At 51.7% G+C, this 19,949-nt stretch overlaps 7 protein-coding genes across 7 annotated transcripts; 5 read left to right on the top strand and 2 right to left on the bottom strand.

The window, feature by feature from the left end:
- Positions 1-145: 145 nt before the first annotated feature.
- Positions 146-1,348, top strand: BCR38DRAFT_337221 (U3 small nucleolar RNA-associated protein 6-domain-containing protein; the record flags this gene model as incomplete). The annotated part of the gene is made up of 1 exon (XM_040855522.1): positions 146-1,348. One exon carries the CDS (start codon positions 146-148, stop codon positions 1,346-1,348), a length of 1,203 nt encoding a protein of 400 aa, XP_040717764.1.
- Positions 1,349-1,570: 222 nt separating this feature from the next.
- On the bottom strand, positions 1,571-2,434 carry BCR38DRAFT_455990 (PUA-like domain-containing protein; the record flags this gene model as incomplete). Its single annotated transcript, XM_040861859.1, has 2 exons — positions 1,571-1,977; positions 2,047-2,434. 2 exons carry the CDS (start codon positions 2,432-2,434, stop codon positions 1,571-1,573), a joined length of 795 nt encoding a protein of 264 aa, XP_040717765.1.
- Positions 2,435-7,200: 4,766 nt separating this feature from the next.
- Positions 7,201-10,419, top strand: BCR38DRAFT_455991 (uncharacterized protein; the record flags this gene model as incomplete). The annotated part of the gene is made up of 2 exons (XM_040861860.1): positions 7,201-8,118; positions 8,149-10,419. 2 exons carry the CDS (start codon positions 7,201-7,203, stop codon positions 10,417-10,419), a joined length of 3,189 nt encoding a protein of 1,062 aa, XP_040717766.1.
- A 1,244-nt stretch (positions 10,420-11,663) lies between these two features.
- BCR38DRAFT_152079 (uncharacterized protein) lies at positions 11,664-12,146 on the top strand. Its single transcript, XM_040853717.1, has 2 exons — positions 11,664-11,993; positions 12,049-12,146. Exon 1 carries the CDS (start codon positions 11,705-11,707, stop codon positions 11,927-11,929), a length of 225 nt encoding a protein of 74 aa, XP_040717767.1. The 5' UTR covers positions 11,664-11,704; the 3' UTR covers positions 11,930-11,993; positions 12,049-12,146.
- A 47-nt stretch (positions 12,147-12,193) lies between these two features.
- BCR38DRAFT_299626 (ankyrin repeat-containing domain protein) lies at positions 12,194-12,651 on the bottom strand (the record flags this gene model as incomplete). Its single annotated transcript, XM_040854536.1, has 2 exons — positions 12,194-12,384; positions 12,441-12,651. Coding segments are annotated over 2 exons (402 nt in total), but the record flags the coding sequence as incomplete, so codon positions are not given.
- Positions 12,652-13,498: 847 nt separating this feature from the next.
- Positions 13,499-15,970, top strand: BCR38DRAFT_455992 (major facilitator superfamily protein; the record flags this gene model as incomplete). Its single annotated transcript, XM_040861861.1, has 6 exons — positions 13,499-13,584; positions 14,070-14,237; positions 14,289-14,766; positions 14,827-15,319; positions 15,391-15,491; positions 15,581-15,970. 6 exons carry the CDS (start codon positions 13,499-13,501, stop codon positions 15,968-15,970), a joined length of 1,716 nt encoding a protein of 571 aa, XP_040717769.1.
- A 433-nt stretch (positions 15,971-16,403) lies between these two features.
- On the top strand, positions 16,404-17,582 carry BCR38DRAFT_464430 (uncharacterized protein; the record flags this gene model as incomplete). Its single annotated transcript, XM_040862672.1, has 3 exons — positions 16,404-16,519; positions 16,594-17,019; positions 17,118-17,582. Exons 1-3 carry the CDS (start codon positions 16,469-16,471, stop codon positions 17,580-17,582), a joined length of 942 nt encoding a protein of 313 aa, XP_040717770.1. The 5' UTR covers positions 16,404-16,468.
- Between the last annotated feature and the right edge of the window lie 2,367 nt (positions 17,583-19,949).

The raw sequence follows: 19,949 nt of genomic DNA on the forward strand, positions 1-19,949 counted from the left end.
TGCATCTTTTTCTTTCAGCCTGGTGAAACTTTTCCAACGGTTTAGAGTAAACCAGCAAGACTGGCGAACCCATCACATCTTCGTAATAAGCCAATTCTCCAACCGAGCCTCGTTCTCGCAGTGCTTGCCGATACGAAAATTCACAATGGCAGGTGTCGCCGACAAAGCCCGCTACTACGCTGAGCAGTTCGCGCCCCAACTCAACGACTTCAAAGAGAAGGGCATCTTCAGCCCCGACGAGATTCGCTCGCTGGCGCACAAACACGATGACTTCGAGCACCTCGTCCTGTCACCGGGCAGCAAACCCTCTGACTGGCTCGCTTACGCCAAATGGGAGAGGTCCCTAGAAGCCTTACGAACAAAACGCTGCAAACGCCTGAAGGTGCAAGTCGCCTCATCCTATGCGGGACAGGGGCGTATCTTTGGTATCCTGGAGCGCGCGGTCGGGAAACACCCGGGAAGCATAGAGCTGTGGAAGGAATACTTGAAGTTCGCACAGGATGCCAAAGCCACGAAGCGGTGGCGAAAAGTCATGAGCCGGGCGTTGAGAATGCACCCTGCCAAACCGGAGATGTGGGTGATGGCCGGACGGAGAGCAGCCTCGAATGGGGATATGCAAGCTGCCAGGGGCTTCTTCATGCGTGGCACAAGGTTTTGCGCCAAGGATGCGACCGTCTGGGTCGAGTATGCGAGGTGCGAAATGGACTGGTTAGACAGGCTGGAAGCCAGGAAAACGAAGAAGGGCGGAGTTGATAAGGCGATCAAAGAGCAGGCCGAGTATGGCGACGACGAGATTCACTTCGACGAAGGGGACAGCGAGGATGATATAGACGAAGATGGTCGTCTGGTACTGCCAAATCCCGACGGCAGGACAGCGACAAAGTCAGCGGACGAGTTGGAAATTCAGAAGAGCGAGAAGAATCCGGCCCTCGAAGGAGCGATCCCCCAAGCCATTTTCGACATCGCCAAGAAACAACCTTTCTTCAACGCGGCGGCAGCAACACGGTTTTTCGATTTATTCGCCAGCTTTACAAAGGTGTCATCCCAGCCCAGGCTCGTTCAACACGTCTTAGATACCATGACAGAGCTGTACCCGAACGACCCCGCCACGTGCAGTTGTCTTGTCCGACAAGCACTTATTGGTGCCGATATCAACTCTCCTACCTTTGTCAAGGCTCTGCGGGAAGCTCTTGCGCAGCTGAACACAACACTGGCAACCACCACGAACAAGACCAAACTTGCCCAGAAGACAACCGCTTGGATCGAACCAATCCTCTCTTTGGAAAATGTGGACCCGGGTATCCGTGTCGTTCTTGAACACACCGTCCGGACACTTCCTAGGCCATGAACGTGACTATCTTTAGCTTGTTCGTACATAATGAGAATACAAGCCCGACCGCCTTAACGCGATGCGGCTGACTCGAACAGACGGCACAGCCCCCTTGGATGCTCGAGCGGACTGGGCCACCCACAATGATTCTAATGACAATTTTTATGCCAGGCAAGACAGAAACGCCGCAAGAGAGTTCAGCTCATGGTCGTTTCGTCGCGTCAATAACCTCTCACCTTACTACGTCTCCTTGCTAAACCCTCCTCGCTCCTCCACCACGCCGAGTAAATATTTCCATTCCGCGGCGGTAACCTTACTGACGCTCAACCGACTCTGCTTGAGCATCTGCATATTCTGAAGAGGCGATCCCGGTTTTCCCATCTCCCGCAATTCCTTGAGCCCAATCTGCTGCGTGAACTTGCCGCGAAATTCAACATGCACAACGCTCCACTTGGGATCCGATACCTTTGACGAAGCATCGTAGTACGGCGCCTTGGGATCGTGTGCCGACAGGTCAGGCGAGTGCTCGCGCACTATCTCCATGATACCGACGATTCCGGGTTCCTTGCAGTTGCTGTGGTAGAAGAACGCCAAGTCTCCTTTCTTCATGGCGCGGAGGTTATTGCGCGCGACGTAGTTGCGGATTCCTAGGCTCGGGGTTAGCTTTTGGTTCAAGGCTAGATAGAGTATAGATGTCAGAAAGCAATATCACATGCCATCCCAGGGTTCAGGTTCCGTTCGAGAGGCGAGGTCGTCGATGGAAAACTTGACGTCGGTTCCGTTCTCCAGCCGGGTTTCAGGCTCGGCTTTCAGAAGCCAATATGTCTTCTCCGGAGTGTTTATATCGTCTGCCTCCTTGGGGGGGATTGAAGCTTCGAAAGTAGTAGCCTTAGCTTTGGGTGTTTTCCTCTCCGTCGTCACGTTTTCTTCTTTTCCACCTTTCTCTCTTGCTGTCGACGTTTTCTTCTCAGCTTTTGGTGGTGCTTTTGTCGGATTTTCCTGTGTCGTCGCGTTATCTGGCCCTGAAGACTTCCGACGCGTCGACCTCCTCAGCCCGGTATTTTTTGCTCCGGCGTCCGCTTCAATGGCCTTCCGTTTGGGCATTGTGTTGATTTAGTTTCGTGGCAGACGGGGATGGGAACCAGAATCAGATAGTTCCTAGTGATGAGCGCAGTTTGCCGTCTTGACCGTATGTGGCTGGTACCTTTGGGCCCAAGTATTATATGCCAAGACGCAATTGACGTTCGACAATTAAAATCGACACGACCCTTGCGAATTGGCCCGGGCCCCAAATTGCCGGAATATACACTTCAGTATCAGGCCTGCCACCTTGAAGTCATCTCAACATCCCATTCGACCATGATTAAATTCGAGATTTGTCCGAGTCATATTATTTGTCCAAACCGTCTTGAAAAAGCAACTGTGGTATGTTGCAACGAGAGCATTCCCGGGATAAGCGGTAGACCGTAGACAAAAGGCTTTAAGTGAGTGACATCATCCCACTCAGGGTAACCTAGAATAGCCACCGTTAACTCGCATCTACTCCCGGTAGACTACCCGCAAAAAAGGTAAGATTATGAGACTATTTACTTCAACTAGCCAAGCTGGAAAGCCCCGTAAGCCATTCGTCATTGGGTTTGGGTACTCGTATTTTGTACAGAATGCTCTCCTCTACCTGATGCATCCACTGTATGAAGTACAGCGAGCGTGTTGTCTGCACCTCCAAACGCCACATAAAGCATGCCCGCTCGGTGCAAACGACCAGGATCAGCAGGGATCCGGGATTCTCGTCGATATTCGTTGGCTCATCTTGTTCAACGGCCCCGGATGTCAGTGGGCTAGTTGATATGTGGTGCCTTGACGATAGAACCTACGAAAGGATTGATGATGGGGTGAGAAAAAACGAGAAAGAAGTTGGCAATCACGATGATCGTTCGTGCTTCCCAGCCAATGCACAAACCCCGAATCGCCTGCTGATGCCCAGTCATCGCATCGAAATGTTGTGTCACCGCAAGCGAGTCAGGCCGTCACACCTTGCTTTTTCGTGAGAGTGCGCCGCCAGATGTGCTTAGCGGTTTGAGAGGGGACCGATAAATCGCAGATCCGGCTCATGCATTGCTTGCTGGAATTTGTCACCTCCGAGGAGAACTTGGGAGTGTGTTCCATCCATAAGGCGACGACTTCGGCATATGTACTTATGATTCTGCAGGGTGGTCGACCATCTTACGGAGTGGCAGGTGTGAGGTCAGTGCGTATGTTGTGCTAAACTTGCGTATTGAAGCAGAACCAGACCTCAGGGTGTGGCGTAGCAGGTCCACTACGCCTCCTGCTTTAGAAGCTTTATATAGGCTGCATGCAATAAGATTGCCTCAGGAGACTATCGTCTGCTTGGACATGATTTCCATCCTTGGGAGTGTTGTTCACGGGACATGCTCGTCCATGAGTGAAATGTTTGACATTGTAATCTGTGAAAGTGGTGGGTGTGGCCCACGGGCCTGTTTGACTTCGGCGGAGAACGAGGCCGTGGGGCAGTATACTTCGTAGGATATAGGGCGACCTGTAAGAAGTCGACGAAGGAGAAGCGGTGAGATGAATAAACCCTCAATGATGCCTCATCTTCATGCCGTCAAGGGCAATGAGCAACCGCTAGAAGCTATACGTATTATGGCATCCATCAAGATGAATGGAGACACATCGAAAAGCAGGGATGGACTGCGTGGTGAGCTCGCAGCAAATACGCCGTCCGCCGGGATCTCGGGAGCATACTGGGCCCATATGAGTCAATAAAATCAAAGGCAGAATTACTCTGGATTTGGCATGATTTCATGTGGGATTGCGGCGCCATTTCCAATTCGACCGACGAGGACAAGTGTCGAAGTGTCGACGATCTGGGACGTCGTCTGGACGTCGACCTGGCGTTTTCTAGAGTTTGTCTCACTAGAACTGCATATGACAAGGGGAGCCAGAAGCTTCATGGTGATCCCGGTTTGCCATGTAGAACCCCTGGAATGAGCAAAGATTGGCAGATGGCGCCCGCCGATTTAGAAGGCAATGGTCAAATGGATGACATGGGAAGACCGTCGATGCTGTTCCCTTTTTGCCGGCCAAAGTAATTGCATACGGCTGGATGAGAAGCTTCTCAATCAAATGTCAAAGCGGAGCAATTGTCATCTTCAAGCAAAAGTGACCCGTTAGTCGAGGCACATAAAGGGCACCTGCCGTAGAATTTTAACTTGGTCCCAGCTGAAAGTGGGAACTCCCATTGAATTCGATCGATGTACACATGAGATGTACCTGTCGACCTTTAAGAACCGCCGGGCACCCCTTCAATCTTTTCCCTTGTGACTCTCGTATTATCGCTCGTATTCTGCTTCTTTCCTCCCACCCATTTTTGTTTTCTATTCATCTTTGCAGAAAGTTGTCTGGCTGCTGTTTTCGTGTGCTTTGTTTCGCACTGCCGCTGCTACTCTTAGGTACGTAACCTCCCCGTATTAGCAACAATGACCGTTTGCTTCTCAGCTAGACCGGTATGAACGCTATCAACGGGGCCTCGAAGGAGAATTTCAACTCGACAAAATGATCAGAAAAGCGAAACCAGCATCTTTCATTCACCCCGCAATTTGTGCCGAAGAAATTGATTATGATGGGCGTCTTTTGTGGCAATGACTGGCTGCAAACGGAACTGGAGAACCAGTGCCGCAGAAAGCGAAGAATCCAGTGGGGCCCCACTCGAATATCCCGCTACCACCTAGGTTGCATTGCGTTCGCAGCCCAAGGTTCGATTTTGTCCTCGGGGCGGCAACACAACAACCAGATGGACGCTCTAGCAGCGAATTATCGGCATTGGGCATGACCGCAGGATGCAACGAATTGTCGATAGGAAACGTTGTTTTCAATGACCACTGGCTTGCCCTTTGGTGTCGGCACAACACCCGTTATCGAAGCGGCTCGCCACCCTTGTGGTCTACTCCGTACCAGGTCAAGGAGGATCTCTCTCACATCTGGTATGCAGGCTTGCATTTCCGTCAGCACTTCACAGCCTTCTAGCCATCTTACAGCTCGGCATTATTATTGGCACCGGTCACTGTCTATCTATTTTTCCGGTGCGGATTTTACGGCTCAAAACTTGTCCCTTATGAGTCCTGATTATGAGGCTCGTCTGATTAGTCGACAGACAATTCAGGCTCGTGTCACCAAGCCCAACAAGGCCAAGGGTTGGCCCGGCTGTCTGTTGAAGCTGTTTCGAGCGGATTCCCCCAGTTCCTCAACTTGAGCGTGGCCAGCTGTTACCTCGTCATTCGATTTTTGGATTCGACTTCGCTCCTGAGCGAAACTATCTGACACTTCGCACCCGCGGTCTATGGCGTCGCTATAAACTCCTGTCGCTTCGGTCGCCTTTCACGGCGCGTATTTTGACTACAGGCCAACATGGCGACCCAAACAGATCAACAATGGCTTGGGTTCAAGCTCTCCCGAGATTCCAAATTGTCCAATGCCGTAGCTCGTGCACACTTGAGCTAGCCATCTGGTTCTCAAACTTCGAATCTGGCGACAAGTAAACACTACTTTCAACATCGACTTGTGCACTTACTTGCATGACTCCAGGCTAACTATCAGCCCAGCTTTGATTTCAAGTCATTGAAGAGGAGGGCTTCTGGGTGCGGGAATGGACAGCAATGGATGGAACCCCCAAGTGGCCCGGTCGATTCTGCTGTACAAGGTCATTCGGCATCTGGTGACGATGGCATCTCCTAGTATTCAACGCCGTGGGATCCTGCCAATTATTGGGGCCAGACCAAAAGCGTTACTACCGGATTCGCCTAAGCAGGTACTTCGAAGTAACTTATATTGGTAAACCTGGCGAACGCAATATTTCCTATATTCACGGTATTCTTGCGGTTGATTGATTCTTTGGGCTGGCCATCACCATTACATACGCATCTGGCCGGGAAACCAAGAGGATGACAAACCCAACGGCAGTAACACTGAATTAAATGCCCGCTACTTCTATCCAGTCATGACCCTGGAGGGCAAGCAAAATTTCCTATGGACTGTTGTCAGTAGTTTCTCCAAGTTTGGTGCTGCTGTCATCAGGTATCTCGTCGACAACGACCTGCTTGCTGGCGGTGCGAGTTGCTAGTCAGCAATCGGAAATACTCTTCCTTGGAAGTCGTGCCAAACGGTAAAAGCCCGAAAGTCCGAAGCTTAGTGGGGCTTACTAGCGCCGGATGTCTCATTTGTCTTTTTCCTCCCACCTCCACCTTTTTTGACGCCCCAGATACCTCCTCCTTAACAATTTCTGCTGCAATTTCGCTTGTTGCGTACTAAACCTATTGAGGCTTAGACGGCTTGATCAAAGTTGAAAGTTGAAACCCATTGCGAATCTGGCCCTCTGGCCGCCGTGCCAGATCACTCCGACTGAACGTTTGGTAGGTAAGACCTCTCTCCGTCGATTTACTGCCACCCCTTCCCCTGGCCTGCCCGAAGTATCTAAAAATCATCAAGTAGCGGCTTGTCTCGTGACACTGCCTTCGTTGAACTGTGTCCGAGACGGATGCGCGCCGGCAGTCTGGTGTTGCTTTGCTTCCTTGGCCCAGCTGAAGTCACAGGAGGAACTTGCGGGACACGCTCGCGGGCACTGTGGCAAAATTCTACACTCGGTCGCCGCACAGCCTTTCCTTCTTTCCCCCGATCGCAGTCAGTCCAACTCCATAGACCCGCGACCGACGCGACTCTTGCATCGCGACGTGTCACTACCCATCCAATTTTTGTTGTTTTCCCATCTCAATGGATGCGTCGCTACACGTTTTTGATTGCTAACATCGCGCCAATCGCAGTCTGATGGGCTCCCACCTGTCTGTTCGTCAGTCATGAGCTCTTGGATGAACGAGGCAGCCGCCGTCCAGAACCATAATGGCAACGGCTTCCCACACATGAACGACCCGAACAACATTGGAGGACCAGCCGGCGGCATGATGGATCCTTCGGCATTCATGGCCAATGGCCAATTCAATCCCGCCGCCGCCGCCGTTCAATATCCCAACCCACAACAAATGGCTGCCGCGATGCAGAATGGCCCCATGCGCAACGCCTCGCCTTCCTTCCAGAACCCCGTATACCAGACCAACCCCGTCATCCCGTCCAAACGCCCGAGGCCGCGAGAGGACAGCATGGGCGCTTCGCCCCGCCAGAATCCGGGTATGCTACCGACGTCGCGCGCCGACACGCCTCAGCAGGCGCCGTATCCCGGCTTCCAGCCCACCGCCATGGGACCCAACTCGAGCACCGCTCAACAATACCCTCACCTCTATCCCAACGGTTCCGCTACTGCGTCACCATCCCCCGTCATGGCGGGAAATCAGCTGCGACCCGGAAGCGTGCCTCAACGCGTGAACACCGCGTCACCACATCCTTTCTCTCCTGCCTCGCAACAGTTCGGTCCTCAAGCATCACCAGTTCCTTCGGAGCATGGTGGCACGCCTCAGCCCAACCCCTACATGCAGAATCAAACCGTCCCGCAAGGGTACAACCCGAACTTCCAACCCTCCCCCTCGCCAGCGCGACCCCCTTCCGGCCAGAATCCGATGCCACAGCAGATGATGCCACAACCAATGGGTCAGATGTCGCAGCAGATGCAGCAAATGGGCCAGATGCAACAGATGCACCCTAGCCAGTTGGCCCAGATGCAGCAGATGCAAATGCATCAATTACAGCAACAGATGCAGGCAGGAGGACGCGGCATGGACCCCAAGATGATGCAGCAAATGCGCATGCAAGCTCAGGCCCAGGTTCAGAGCCAGATGTTGACGGCGGCGCAGATACAGCAGCAATTTAATCAAGGGCGCGGCATGATGCCCAAGCAGGGTGGTCCTATGCCCAATGGGCAGATGCCCCAGGGCCAGATGCACCCCCAACAGCCGCAGTTACCGCGGAGTACAAACCCTGAAAGTTTCATGAAGAATTTGAGCAACTTCATGAGCATACATGGCCTCCCGTTGGACGCGAACCCCTCGATAGGAGGTCGGCCCCTCCATCTCTTGCAGCTGTTTATGAACATGGGCAAGTTCGGCTATTATCGTATCGTTGCCCAACGCAACTTGTGGTCACAGGTCGCGGCATCAGTCGGGTTTCACCCGCAGCAGTTTCCGTCGGCTCCTGCACAAGTAAAGGCCATTTACGAGCAAAATCTATTGAAGTTCGAGGCTGCATGGATGAAGCAAAGGTCGGGCAACCAGCAGATGCCTAGCCCAGCTGGGGCGCCTGGAGGACCAGGTCAGGGGACACCGCAACGGATGGGTCCCCAAGGACAAATGCAGCAGGGTCAACATATACAGCCAGGACAACAGCCTCAACTCCAGCAGCCGCATGCCCCAACCCCGTCTAAGCAACTGGGTCCGGGAATGCCGCAGCCGAGTGTCAATGGCTTCTCAACACCGCAGCAACCGCAAATGGTCCACCAGCAATCGAACATGGCCCCCAACCACGCGAGAAACAGCCTGTCTAGGAGTATCGAGGCCACGCCTGTGGCAGGAGACATATCCATGCCGTCGCCTTCAATGGGAGTCAAACCCGGCCACATGGCGGTACAGCCTCGTCACACACAAGCCGAGGCGATGCCAACCCATGGGGTTGCTAGTGTTCCCTTCCCGGCGCCGCCACCACCATCCAATCCCGATGAATATGAACCCAAGTCCCGAGACATGACAGAGCACTTCTACGGCGGGTTGGACGTTGAATCCCTGAAAAAGCTCGGTGACGAGTTGGAACAGTGGCGACCGAACGTACCTCCACCGCTGGAGTTGGGGCTCATAGATATACACGCCCTAACTAAGAGTCTTCAATGCGGAATCCTTGGGGAGGTCCGCCTGGCCCTTGACACGCTGGCAACTGTGACACACGAAGGAGCGCGCAACCAGGGTCTACTCATCGATCTCAAGTACTGCGATGATCTTGTGGAGTCGCTCATCGATTGCGCCGAAGAACAGGTAGACGCTCTGGCTGATGGCTCAACCCCTATATCGGATGAAATAGATTTAGGTTCATACGAAGAGGTCATAAGGCTGTGTCGCGTTGAGCAGTTGGCCCTGCAGAGGGTACCGGTCCTAGGAGACCTCGAGTATGAGCTGGAGCATTCTGCGGATCGCTTGATCGCCATTACTACCATTCTCCGCAACCTCTCTTTCTTCGATGGGAACCATTCAATCCTTGCTGATGAGCAGGTCATCAAGTTTATCTGCGGCATCATCCGGTCGCTGGGCACTCATGAGAATCTTCTTCGGTCACCAAAGAACACGCTGGACTTTATGAAAGATATCATCATCTTTCTTTCGAACGTTTCGGGTTCTATCGAGCTTCCTGGCAGAGAGCAAGCATTCTGTCTACTGCAATTTTTGCTATCATTCGCACCCACACCGGCCCCAGCCATGTCAGCCGACAAAGTTGTTTTCCCGCCATTCGAGCCCGCAATACACATTTATCTACCCAATGCGGTGGACTCCCTTGCTAAGCTCCTGGCGCGAGATGAGCCTAACAGGACGCACTACAAGACCATCTTCGCCGCGGACGCATCGGCTTCCCCACCTTGCGAGCTCATGACGCGCACCTTTGCTCTTGCCATTGCACCCATACCCGACCAGAACAAGGAAAGCAGGCCCGCGAATCTCCCTTCGTTCGTCGAAGCGCGCAAACCCATCATGATGCAAGGCTTGCTCGCCGCCGACATCATCGCTTCCTTGGCGCCGGGCTACGAAAGTGGTGTTACTCGGGCCTGGCTCTCGTCTGGCGAAGGCTTTGCTCAAAACCTCCTCCGTTTAGTTCGCATCCTCTGCAATCAATCCGAGCCGACACAGCCTCCCACCCGCAATGCCCGTGTACAACAGCGTGAGGACACTGATGTACTTCATATCATCACATGGGGTGTATCAACGCTCAAGAGGCTGACGGAGAAGGCACGCGACCCCAACAGCCCCAGCAGCATACCACCGAACTCAGTTCCTACAAGGGAAGGCCTCTTTGATGCCCTGCAAATGAAGAGTCCGAAGTGGAGTATATTGCTCAACCAACTATGTGCCTATGCCGGGTTGGATTAGTGTAAGCTAAAACGTGTTGGTGTTTGCGGGAATTGGGGAAAGCACACGGCTGCGGCCCAACTTTCGGTGGGTAGATATTGAGGCAATTGGCGATATTGGGTTGGACCGGTCACAGGTGTAGACTATGTACATTGTTTGGACTCTCACGGGGCATTATATGAGCATGAAAGCGAAAGAGGCGTTCGAACGCGGCGGATGCCATCGAAGACATTGGATTATATGGCAGCAAGGCGTACCGAGATTAAAGCGTGGTGGGTCTTCTTTCACAATACAGTCTCTTACCCTGTGAATATGTTTGTTGCTTTTGTGAAGAGAAGCAGCTGGAAGTCTTGGTTCATACGCCAACAAAGGGTATCCCACACGTCCAGGTAGCGAAGTATGGTGCTCAACTGATGTGTTGTATAGGATAGGGGCACATGGATTTTGTCTGATAAAGCAAGTTCAGAAAATAATCTTCCAAAAAGAAACCCTTCATAGCTAGCTAGACCAGACGCGTAGAATGTGCTTTAGTCTAACGGGCCTATTCCCCATAGTTACATGCTTGTTAGGTGTCAGGTACGACAAGGGTTTGCTTGCTTCATTTCTGTCGGACTGCCTAGACAGATTTACTTTATGTAGGTACGCATAAATGAGTTCACTGTAGTTCCTTCTCCATAGAAGCAGGGAAATAAACGCCCCTTGGGAAGGACCGCAATGAGAGTTGGAAAAGAGAAGAAGCCGTAGTTGCGGTGGGTCAAGATGTTGTTGTTTTGGGTTGCTGGGTTGTAGTGAAATTAATATCATCTTGTACATCCCTGGCCTACATCTCTTCCCACCTAGACGACATAAGATAAAAAGGCGAAAGCCATTCAATGTAAGGCCACATCCTGACCGGGAAAGTCCGAATCTTCGCTTAGAATCAGCAGTATACTGGTTCTAGCCAGGCCAAGCATGGGAATATCAAGTGACTTGGCTGTACCTACTTACCCTGTTATTCTAATTGAAGGATTCTGGTAGCTTTTCCCCTATCAGATATTTTGAATAATGAGGATCATTGCACCTCCCCGAAGCACCAATATTCTGGTTGTCACATGGATTGGTATTGCTTCATGATTCCCGCTAGAGGTAAAAATGAAGGAGTTTTATTGCCGCAATGGGCTCAGGTAAGCCCTGCTAAATCCTAGAGGTAAACTGTCTAGAAGAATCAGGGTAGAAATACAGCAGTCTCCACAGTGACCCTCAATAAGTCTGCGTTCAGCCCTACACCCCAATTGAGAAATGAAAACAACAACTACCGCAATTCGCCATGGATTATCGGTCTTCTAGCACCGAAATAAGCGTTAGTCGCGGCGCTAATGACGCAGTAATTCCGGAGGCCAGAGTCGCCATTATAGCCGTCAGAGGATGCGGCAAGAGTCGGAGGGAGATGGCGGACACGTTTGGAACCACTCGGCTCGACACCATCATCAGATTACGCGTAGGGCTATTTCCACCGGTACTACACGTCCGGCTAAGCGAATTGGTGCACTAAGACGGCTCTCCGCTAGAGCAGAGAGGCATCTAGTTATCTGTTACCGCCGGTACCCCTGAGTAACGTACGTAGAGATAAAGCGTAAGGCCGGCATTACCATCTATACTAACATCGTAAAGGTATTTTATAACGCTATTGCCTCCGTAATTAGCGCGCGGTAAAGAGCATTATCTGAACCGACGAGGATGCGAGGGGGAGGCCAGGTTGTAGGAAAAAGGAGTCCTTCCGCATGTCTCGTGACTCTGGGTTTACTTTGCCCGTGTCAAGTAACAGTCGAACTATCTCACCCATCTTGTTGAAGCCAGTCTGACAGGCACAGGAAAGGAGTGTCCGTCCAAGGTTATCTGCCAAATCAGGATTGATATCTTTCAAACTGCAAAGTAGCTTGACCACGCCCAGTTGGGAGGCACTAGCAGCATAGGAGACTGGTGTACGCCCAATATCATCGCGTGTATCTAATAATCTGTGCGGTAATTCTTGAGCGCCTATGGAAACACAGATTCCCAGCCACTTTCTGCCGCATCCCAGAATGAGAAGTCTGCTTTCCAATCCAGGAGGACTGGTACGACTTCGAATCGTTTCTCCACTAATGCGTGCTGCAACGGTGTGCGTGATTTATTGTCCTTGGCATTTACATCCGCACCACGGTTTAAAAGCACTCGAGCCTGCTGGTGTGTCTTTGCGAATGACAAGGCCGTTCGCCCATCTGGGTCGTTTTCGTCTACGGGGTAGCTTTTCAAAGAAGACCTTCCATTGCCGTCACACAGTCAAACTCCAGGAGACAAAATAGCAGACTGCGGCAACGAGTATCGAATTGACGACCCGACTTCAAAGACTTCAAGTAAGTCTTGCATGGCTCATCAACAGTGATCGGAAGTTTTTCGTCCAGAAAGACGTGAAGTCCCAAGTCCTCAGCGGCTTCTCGAATACCATAAGCTAACGCAGCAAGCAAGGGGAAGCGGTAATTGCCCCCTTCAATTTCCCAGTGACGCTTACGATCAGGATGAATATGGATGAGGCTCCATAGGTTCATTTCTGCAAGGATGCACAAAAGAGGTGTGAAAAGAGGTGTGCCAAGCGGATAGCGGCGTTGCTTCTCAGGTAGAGCAAGCATGTTATATAGGTGTCTCCAGCTTGCTATCGGGAATTGCTTCAAAAAGGCTTCTTGTGGATATCCAAACGATTGAGCCTTGTCGCTGTGATAAAGAACATTGCCAAGAGCATATCGAAGGAAAGGATATGACGCTGTAACAGTCTTTCTCATTTGCCTGGCCTCCAATGACTTTGGTGCTGGCAGAGATTCCGAGTCCGGTGTCCTGCTTCCAATGTCTGTTTTCATCTGTCTTAGGCAGCAATTTGCTAAGACCGCGTGGCTCACCTTGTCATTCTGCTAGCCCGGATTTGCCCAAATTTTCTGGAGTCCCTTTTCTTTGAGCAAGAAATCACGGACGGATTCGTGTGTGAACTGCATGGTGGTTGGGCTCATTTTGGATCTAGTTTGCTCAACGAGGCCTTTTGAAATGCTGAGAAGCCATATGCATGGGGGAAGAACGATCCTTTGATACCAACATGACGAGGGGTAAAATATTATTTCCTGTTCAAAGCGAGGTTTTCTTTAGCTTTCCAGTTCGAACGAGACCTTTAACAACTGATCTGTAAGTCTCACTCGAGACCACTTTTGGGGTCCATAACGTCTTGGGTGGACCAGGATCTCCGAAGCTTTGTGGCCCCAGATCTCCGAATATTGGTTGAACATGATCTCCGAACAGCGACCGATGTGTTCAAATCCCCCAAGCCAGTTTTTTCCCTAATCCAATGCACGTTGAACACCGACCGATGGTTGATCATAGACCATATCGATCTAATACTGACTCACCCCATCCGTACTTGACCGTGACGTCGACACTGCACCGCATCCCCTGCCAGTCGAAGATTCGCAAGTTACTCTTCGGGTACATCTTGGAGCCGCAGATATCACGGCTAATGCCAAGGAGCAAAGCGCCGAACCAGGAAGGGTGATAGGTGATACCATCCCATCAATACCAACGGAGACAGACACGGAAGCATCAGATAAAATCTCAGAGCCTCCTGTGTCTGCTGAGATCGAGAAGAAGGAACCCAAAAGCTTTCGTTTCTACAGCATCATCGTCGCGATTGTCTTTTGCGGCGTATTAACCGCCTTGGAGGGCAGCATCATCCCTACGAGCTTGCCCTCCATCATTGCTGATCTTGGTGGAGGCGATATCTATATTTGGGCTTCCAATGGCTACTATGTAGCTATGCACGTGAAACCAGATGTTCTTCTCGTGTTCAGATATAATAGTGGAAATAACACCTCATATGGCTGACAAGAACGCAGGACTGTGTTCCAACCGCTACAGGGCCAATTAGCCAACGTCTTCGGCCGACGCTGGCCTATGATTATCTCGACGGCCGCCTTCGTCCTTGGCAGCGGCATCTGTGGCGGTGCTACAAACATGGAAATGCTGATAGTAGGCCGTGTGGTGCAAGGCATCGGCGCGGGGGGCATCAACGTGCTGATGGAAATCATCGTCTGCGACTTGGTGCCCCTGAGCGAGCGAGGTAGCTACTTCGCCCTTACGTTTGGCTGCGTCGGGCTCGGTGCCGCCCTGGGGCCGTTCTTCGGTGGTCTCATTGTCCAGCATTCAACGTGGCGTTGGGTCTTTTATCTCAACTTGCCTATCGGCGGCTTGGCCCTGGCGCTGCTGTTTTTGTTTCTGCATACCAACTACAACCGGGAGAAAACGTTCGCCGACAAGTTGACCAACATTGATTGGGCCGGAAACGCCATATTCGTTGCTTCGGTGACTTCAATTGTAGGTTCACCACGCTCCACGACGAAGTTTCAACTCGACTAACGCTCGCTCTTACCGTAGCTCGTCGGCCTCGCCTGGGCTGGCACCCTACACCCCTGGTCATCCTATCAGGCGCTCGTGCCCCTGATCCTCGGATTCGCCGGACTGGTGGGCTTCCTCTTCTTTGAGTCATATCGGCGACTTGCTCCTCAACCGATGGTGCCGATCCATCTCATGTCGAACCGGACATCAGCCACCGCGTTTGTCCTTGCTTTTGTGCAGAGCATGATAACCATATGGCCGCTTTTCTTCCTCCCTATCTACTTTCAAGGCGTTTTGCGGGCATCTTCAAGCATATCGGGTGTCATGCTGCTGCCGACTATCCTGGCGCTCATCCCTGGTGTTGCCCTCGGAGGTGGCGCTATGACCAAGATTGGCCGCTATCGTCCAGTCCAGAACGTCGGTTTCGCTCTGGCCATCGTAGGCTTTGGATTGTTCACGATGTTGGATGAGAATTCGAGTACTGGTTGGTGGATTGGTTTCCAGATCCTGCAGTCGGTTGGTGCCGGTTCTGGTACGTCTTCCCGCCTGGCTCGACCGGTTGACTGGGATGCGCCGCTGACGTTGCTCTTGTTTCCCTTATAGTGATGCCGACGGTGCTTCCTGCTATCTTGGCACCATTAGCTGAATCAGACACCGCGTTGGCTACAGCCTTGTGTGCGTTCCTGCGCAGCTTCGGCTTGATGGTATGTGTCTAATTCCTTACAACTCCACACTCCCACCTGGACGCTCAAAATATACATCTAATGGGATGCTCACACTGGCTTCGTTCTAGTGGGGTACCGCCATCCCAGCTGCAGTCTTCAACACGCGCTTCAACCAGCTCGCGCCAGGGGCCATCACAGACCAGTCTGTAGTGGGTGCGCTTATAGTTGGAAAGGCATACGAGCACGCCACAGCTTCCTTCGTCAACTCGCTGGCACCTGATACGGCCGCCCAGCTTACATCGGTGCTGTCTGACAGTCTGAAGCTGGCCTGGCAGGTTGGGATCGCCGTCTCGGGTGTAAGTTTCTTCCTTGTCTTCGTGGAGAGGGAGGTCCCGCTTCGAAAGAAGCTGGAAACCGAGTATGGCATTGTGGAAAAGAAGAAGGTCATGGCGGCTGATGAGGCTGCTGAAGCCCGGACAGCAGAATTGACGCCCAATGAGGGGGAGGCCAAAAACTAAGAACAGGCAGGCTGTGAAACACTCCAGAAGAGTTCCCATTTCTGTTGTATATAATCGAATCAGTACCCTGAGGCATGTCGACTGTCTCGTGTACCTCCGACTGTCCAGCCAGCGCTAGTAATATATTGAAATACCTAGGTGGCAGTGTTACCTATATCAATGCAATTGTGTACGCTACAGCACAGCACTGCGTGTTAGTATTGCAGCGCATATAATTGGCACGACTTGCAGTTGGTTGTCAGTTCCGCACTTGTGGGCAAAAATACACGATGATGGCAGTCTCTTGTATCCGTCTCACTCCGGCGTTGCTGACAAGCTTGTTTTACTTATTGTGGGGCTAAGTTGATCTCCGGCCGCTCGAGGTATAAATGTATAGTCGGACGAGGCTAGGGCTACGTAACTAGATTCCGACTCACTTCATTTAATTTCTGCCCATTTAGATTCACTTCTCATTCTACTTCAGTTCTACTCACCTCCAACTCGCAGATTCCCCGGAAAATGGAGCCAAACAAAGCGACGAGCACCATCAGGAGAGTTGCCGTATTCGGCGTGAGTACAATACAGCCAACTTCTACCACTACATATTGGACGACGACTAATACAACCCTCTTCCTTTGATAAAGGCCTCGGGCAACTTCGGAACTCCGATCACAGCAGCTCTGTCCCAAGATGGCTGCTTCGATGTGACCATCATCACTCGCGTGAAGTCTAGGTCTACTTTTCTGCCGGGTCTGGCCGTCATCAGGACCGCCTACACGGTAGAGGATCTTACCAAAGCATTGGAGGGCCAGGATGCCGTCGTGTGTGCCGTGGCTCCGTCCGGAGTCGAGCACCAGGTCGCCATGGTCGATGCTGCTGAGGCCGCCGGCGTCAAGCGCTTCATCGTGAACGATTTTGGCTGGGGACTGAGGACCCAAACACACGGCTTGCCAGAATTCCGCGAGACCATCAAGCGGTGCAATGTTGGCTGGGACTATGCTGCTAAGCGCGCCGAAGCCAATCCGTCCTTCACTTGGACGGGCATCACCACGGGAAAACCCATTGACTGGGTGAGTAGTTCCACCTTATGTTGCCTTGGCCTATGGATCAGACATGCGGGCAAACCACACACACATAAAGCTCACGTGGTTGCTTACACGTCTCACAGGCATTGAGAAAGTTCCCTGCCATGGGATTCGACGTTGTCAAGGGCACTGCCACTATTTACGATGCCGGAGATGAGGTGTTTACGGGCACAATGCTCGAGGGGATAGGGCAGAGCGTGGTCGGCGTGCTCCGCCACCCGGACGAGACGGCCAACCGCTTCGTCAAGGCGCGCTCCATCAACACGTGCCAGAACGAGCTGCTGCAAGCCTTCCAGAAGGTCACGGGCAGGCAGTGGCCAGTGACGCACTCGACGACCGAGGTGATGAAGATGGAGGGAGGGGCCAGGTACAAGGCTGGGGCCGGCGGTTGGACGCTGTACATTGCCGTGGCACAACTGTTGGATCCAGGCAAGGCCAGGAATGTGGTGGCGCCGTCGCGGGAGGAGTCAGATGCCGATTTGCTTGGGATTGTAGAGGAGACGCCCGAGTCTATTGCGGAGAGGGTCTTGAAGATGCGACTCAATTGATGGCCTTCAATTGGTGGGTGACGCGAACACCGACTATGGTATGTCCAGACTTTCGGTGTCAATTGCAACTTAAAAATCAATACATTCTATCCCTCTGATATGGCTTTACGTGGCCGGGCTCTTCAATTATGCTCACATGCAGTACTTACTAACTGCATTGACCACCTTTTTGCATACACCCCCATTTGCAGGGTCTAACGTACCCCACAAGCAAGTTGGCCACTTTTTCTTGGCACCGTATGAATAACTTCAATAACTTAACTAAATTAAAAAATAATAATTCAAACTAATCGGAATCCTCTTCCTCGTACGTATCTTTATCATTCTCACAAGTACGAGCATTATGCCCGGGCTCTCCGCAGATCCTAGAGCGCCGTCGGCGTGGTTCGGCCGGTCTAGTACGACGACGACTTACACGTATATCATCCTGTAGCTGCTGTTCAATATCCCGTTGAGACTGTAAGTCCTGAGTGTCTCGTAAACTAAGAGATCCTCCATCTTGTAGCTGTCGATTTTTAGTCCTTCGACGACGGCTTAGCTCTTGATTGGCCTTCCGAAGTGTAGTAACCTCATCCTCAAGTAAAACTAACCGATGCATAACAGCCGTCGCACCACGTGAAAATTGGTCAATAGCCGTAAGTATTGTCGTCGGGGAGCTATTCTGATGCTATACGATTCTGTTTTTAACGTATTCAGACTGGGATTGCGCCTCAGTTGGGTTATTTGGAGTCTTTGATTCCCAGATTAAGGGGGCGCCAGACGAGCTCCCAGGAGGTGTAGGCGTATGTAGCTTAATATCCAGCTGTGAAATCACATATTCCGGGTCGTACGGAATAAGTCCTGTCCCCCTGAAACCTGCCTGGATATTCGACTTAGTTATAGTCGTACGATACACCCTATAGAATGCCGAAAAGAAATCCTCCTTCGAGATATGGGTTATATGCGCCCGTATTAGGTCTTCAATTTCTTGACTAGATTGTCGAGTATCGCGTCGAGATAGTAGTCCGCGTTTTCGGTTAGCTAGAGTTGTACGAGGGACATTGTAGAGTTGGGCAGCGCGTCGGATGCTTAATTCGGGTTTCGATTGAAGCGCCTGACACGCTAGAATCATGTCGCTTTCTTTCCAATTGGATCCCATCTTGGTATGTGTAAAGATGTTAATTAAAAGGCCACTGGAGGAAGAGATGGCTCACCGGAGCAGAGCATCACGATCGTCAGCGACGCGCTATCGCTGAGGAACCGGAGGGCCCTTCGATGCAGATACCGAAAGGGGGCAAGTATTTCGGCCTGAACCGACTGGAGGCGTCTACGCTGTGCCAGATCAGGACGGAAAAAATAGGACTATCAGCCTTCTTATTCAAGACAGGGGATTTTGGCGTGTACTCGCCGCTATGCCGCTGTGGCGACGCCCCTGAGACGGCAGAGCACGTAATCCTCTTTTGCGGGCTGTTGGAAGGACCGAGGGAACGATTACGGGCCGCTATCGCACCACGGCCACTATATTCTCGCAGAGACCTCGCAACGGCAACAGTAGAACCAGTAGTTAGTGGGACTATTGTAAGGTGGCTGCTAGGGACGGGTCGGACAGCTTCAAGGCCCAGATAGCATCGACCTTCTCAGGGGGGACTTTGTTGGTAGGTTGAGAACCAACGTAGTATGGTAGTGAACGCAACGCAGTCGCCAATAGGGCGAACCGACGACGCAGCGTATGTATTTAGTCCAGCCATTAGGGCACGGTTTGACATACGGGAGTACTGGTAGAGGTACCGGGGGCTTCGAGCCTACGGCGTATTTAATAATAATAATTAAAAGGTTGTTCGTACGATGCCAAGAAAAAGTGGCCAACTTGCTTGTGGGGTACGTTATAAGGGATTCAATCCTCTATTAATAACTCTACGTAGATCCTATATTAATTGATCTGTCTATCTGCTCTGTTGTGTATTATATGTAGCTATTTTATCTACGAGGAAGGGTTTGACCCTACTAGTGCAATTGCCGCTACACCGCCTTTGGCCTAGGGCATAACCGTGGCGCTCAATCCTACATAACCGGACTAAGAACCTTGGACTGTGGTTTGCAGGTATACAAATAGTAACAAGTGATATTCATGTGGATACGAGTCTCATAGTTAGCTATGCTGGTCTTATTCATTCTGCGATTCAGGTCATCATGACTACCTTGATTCAGAGTGTCACTCTCGCCAGAGCAGGTGGTCTAGTCCCAGGTCCATCTGACCACTGAAACAGGGTCAGGCGGTCAGTAGGATATACCTACCACCTAACACACTGAACAGACGGCTCCAGTACCAACAGATCCCATCTGGTGGTCTTATCAGACGAAGATCGTGGTACTGGTTATAAGAGTGAA

Source organism: Pseudomassariella vexata (genome assembly GCF_002105095.1).
Source record: "Pseudomassariella vexata strain CBS 129021 chromosome Unknown BCR38scaffold_4, whole genome shotgun sequence".
Classification (NCBI taxonomy): domain Eukaryota; kingdom Fungi; phylum Ascomycota; class Sordariomycetes; order Amphisphaeriales; family Pseudomassariaceae; genus Pseudomassariella; species Pseudomassariella vexata.

What these genes read in the sequence shown, in the direction of transcription:
- BCR38DRAFT_152079 (XM_040853717.1), top strand. Translation starts at nt 11,705, where the DNA reads ATGGATTATCGGTCTTCTAGCACCGAAATAAGCGTTAGTCGCGGCGCT.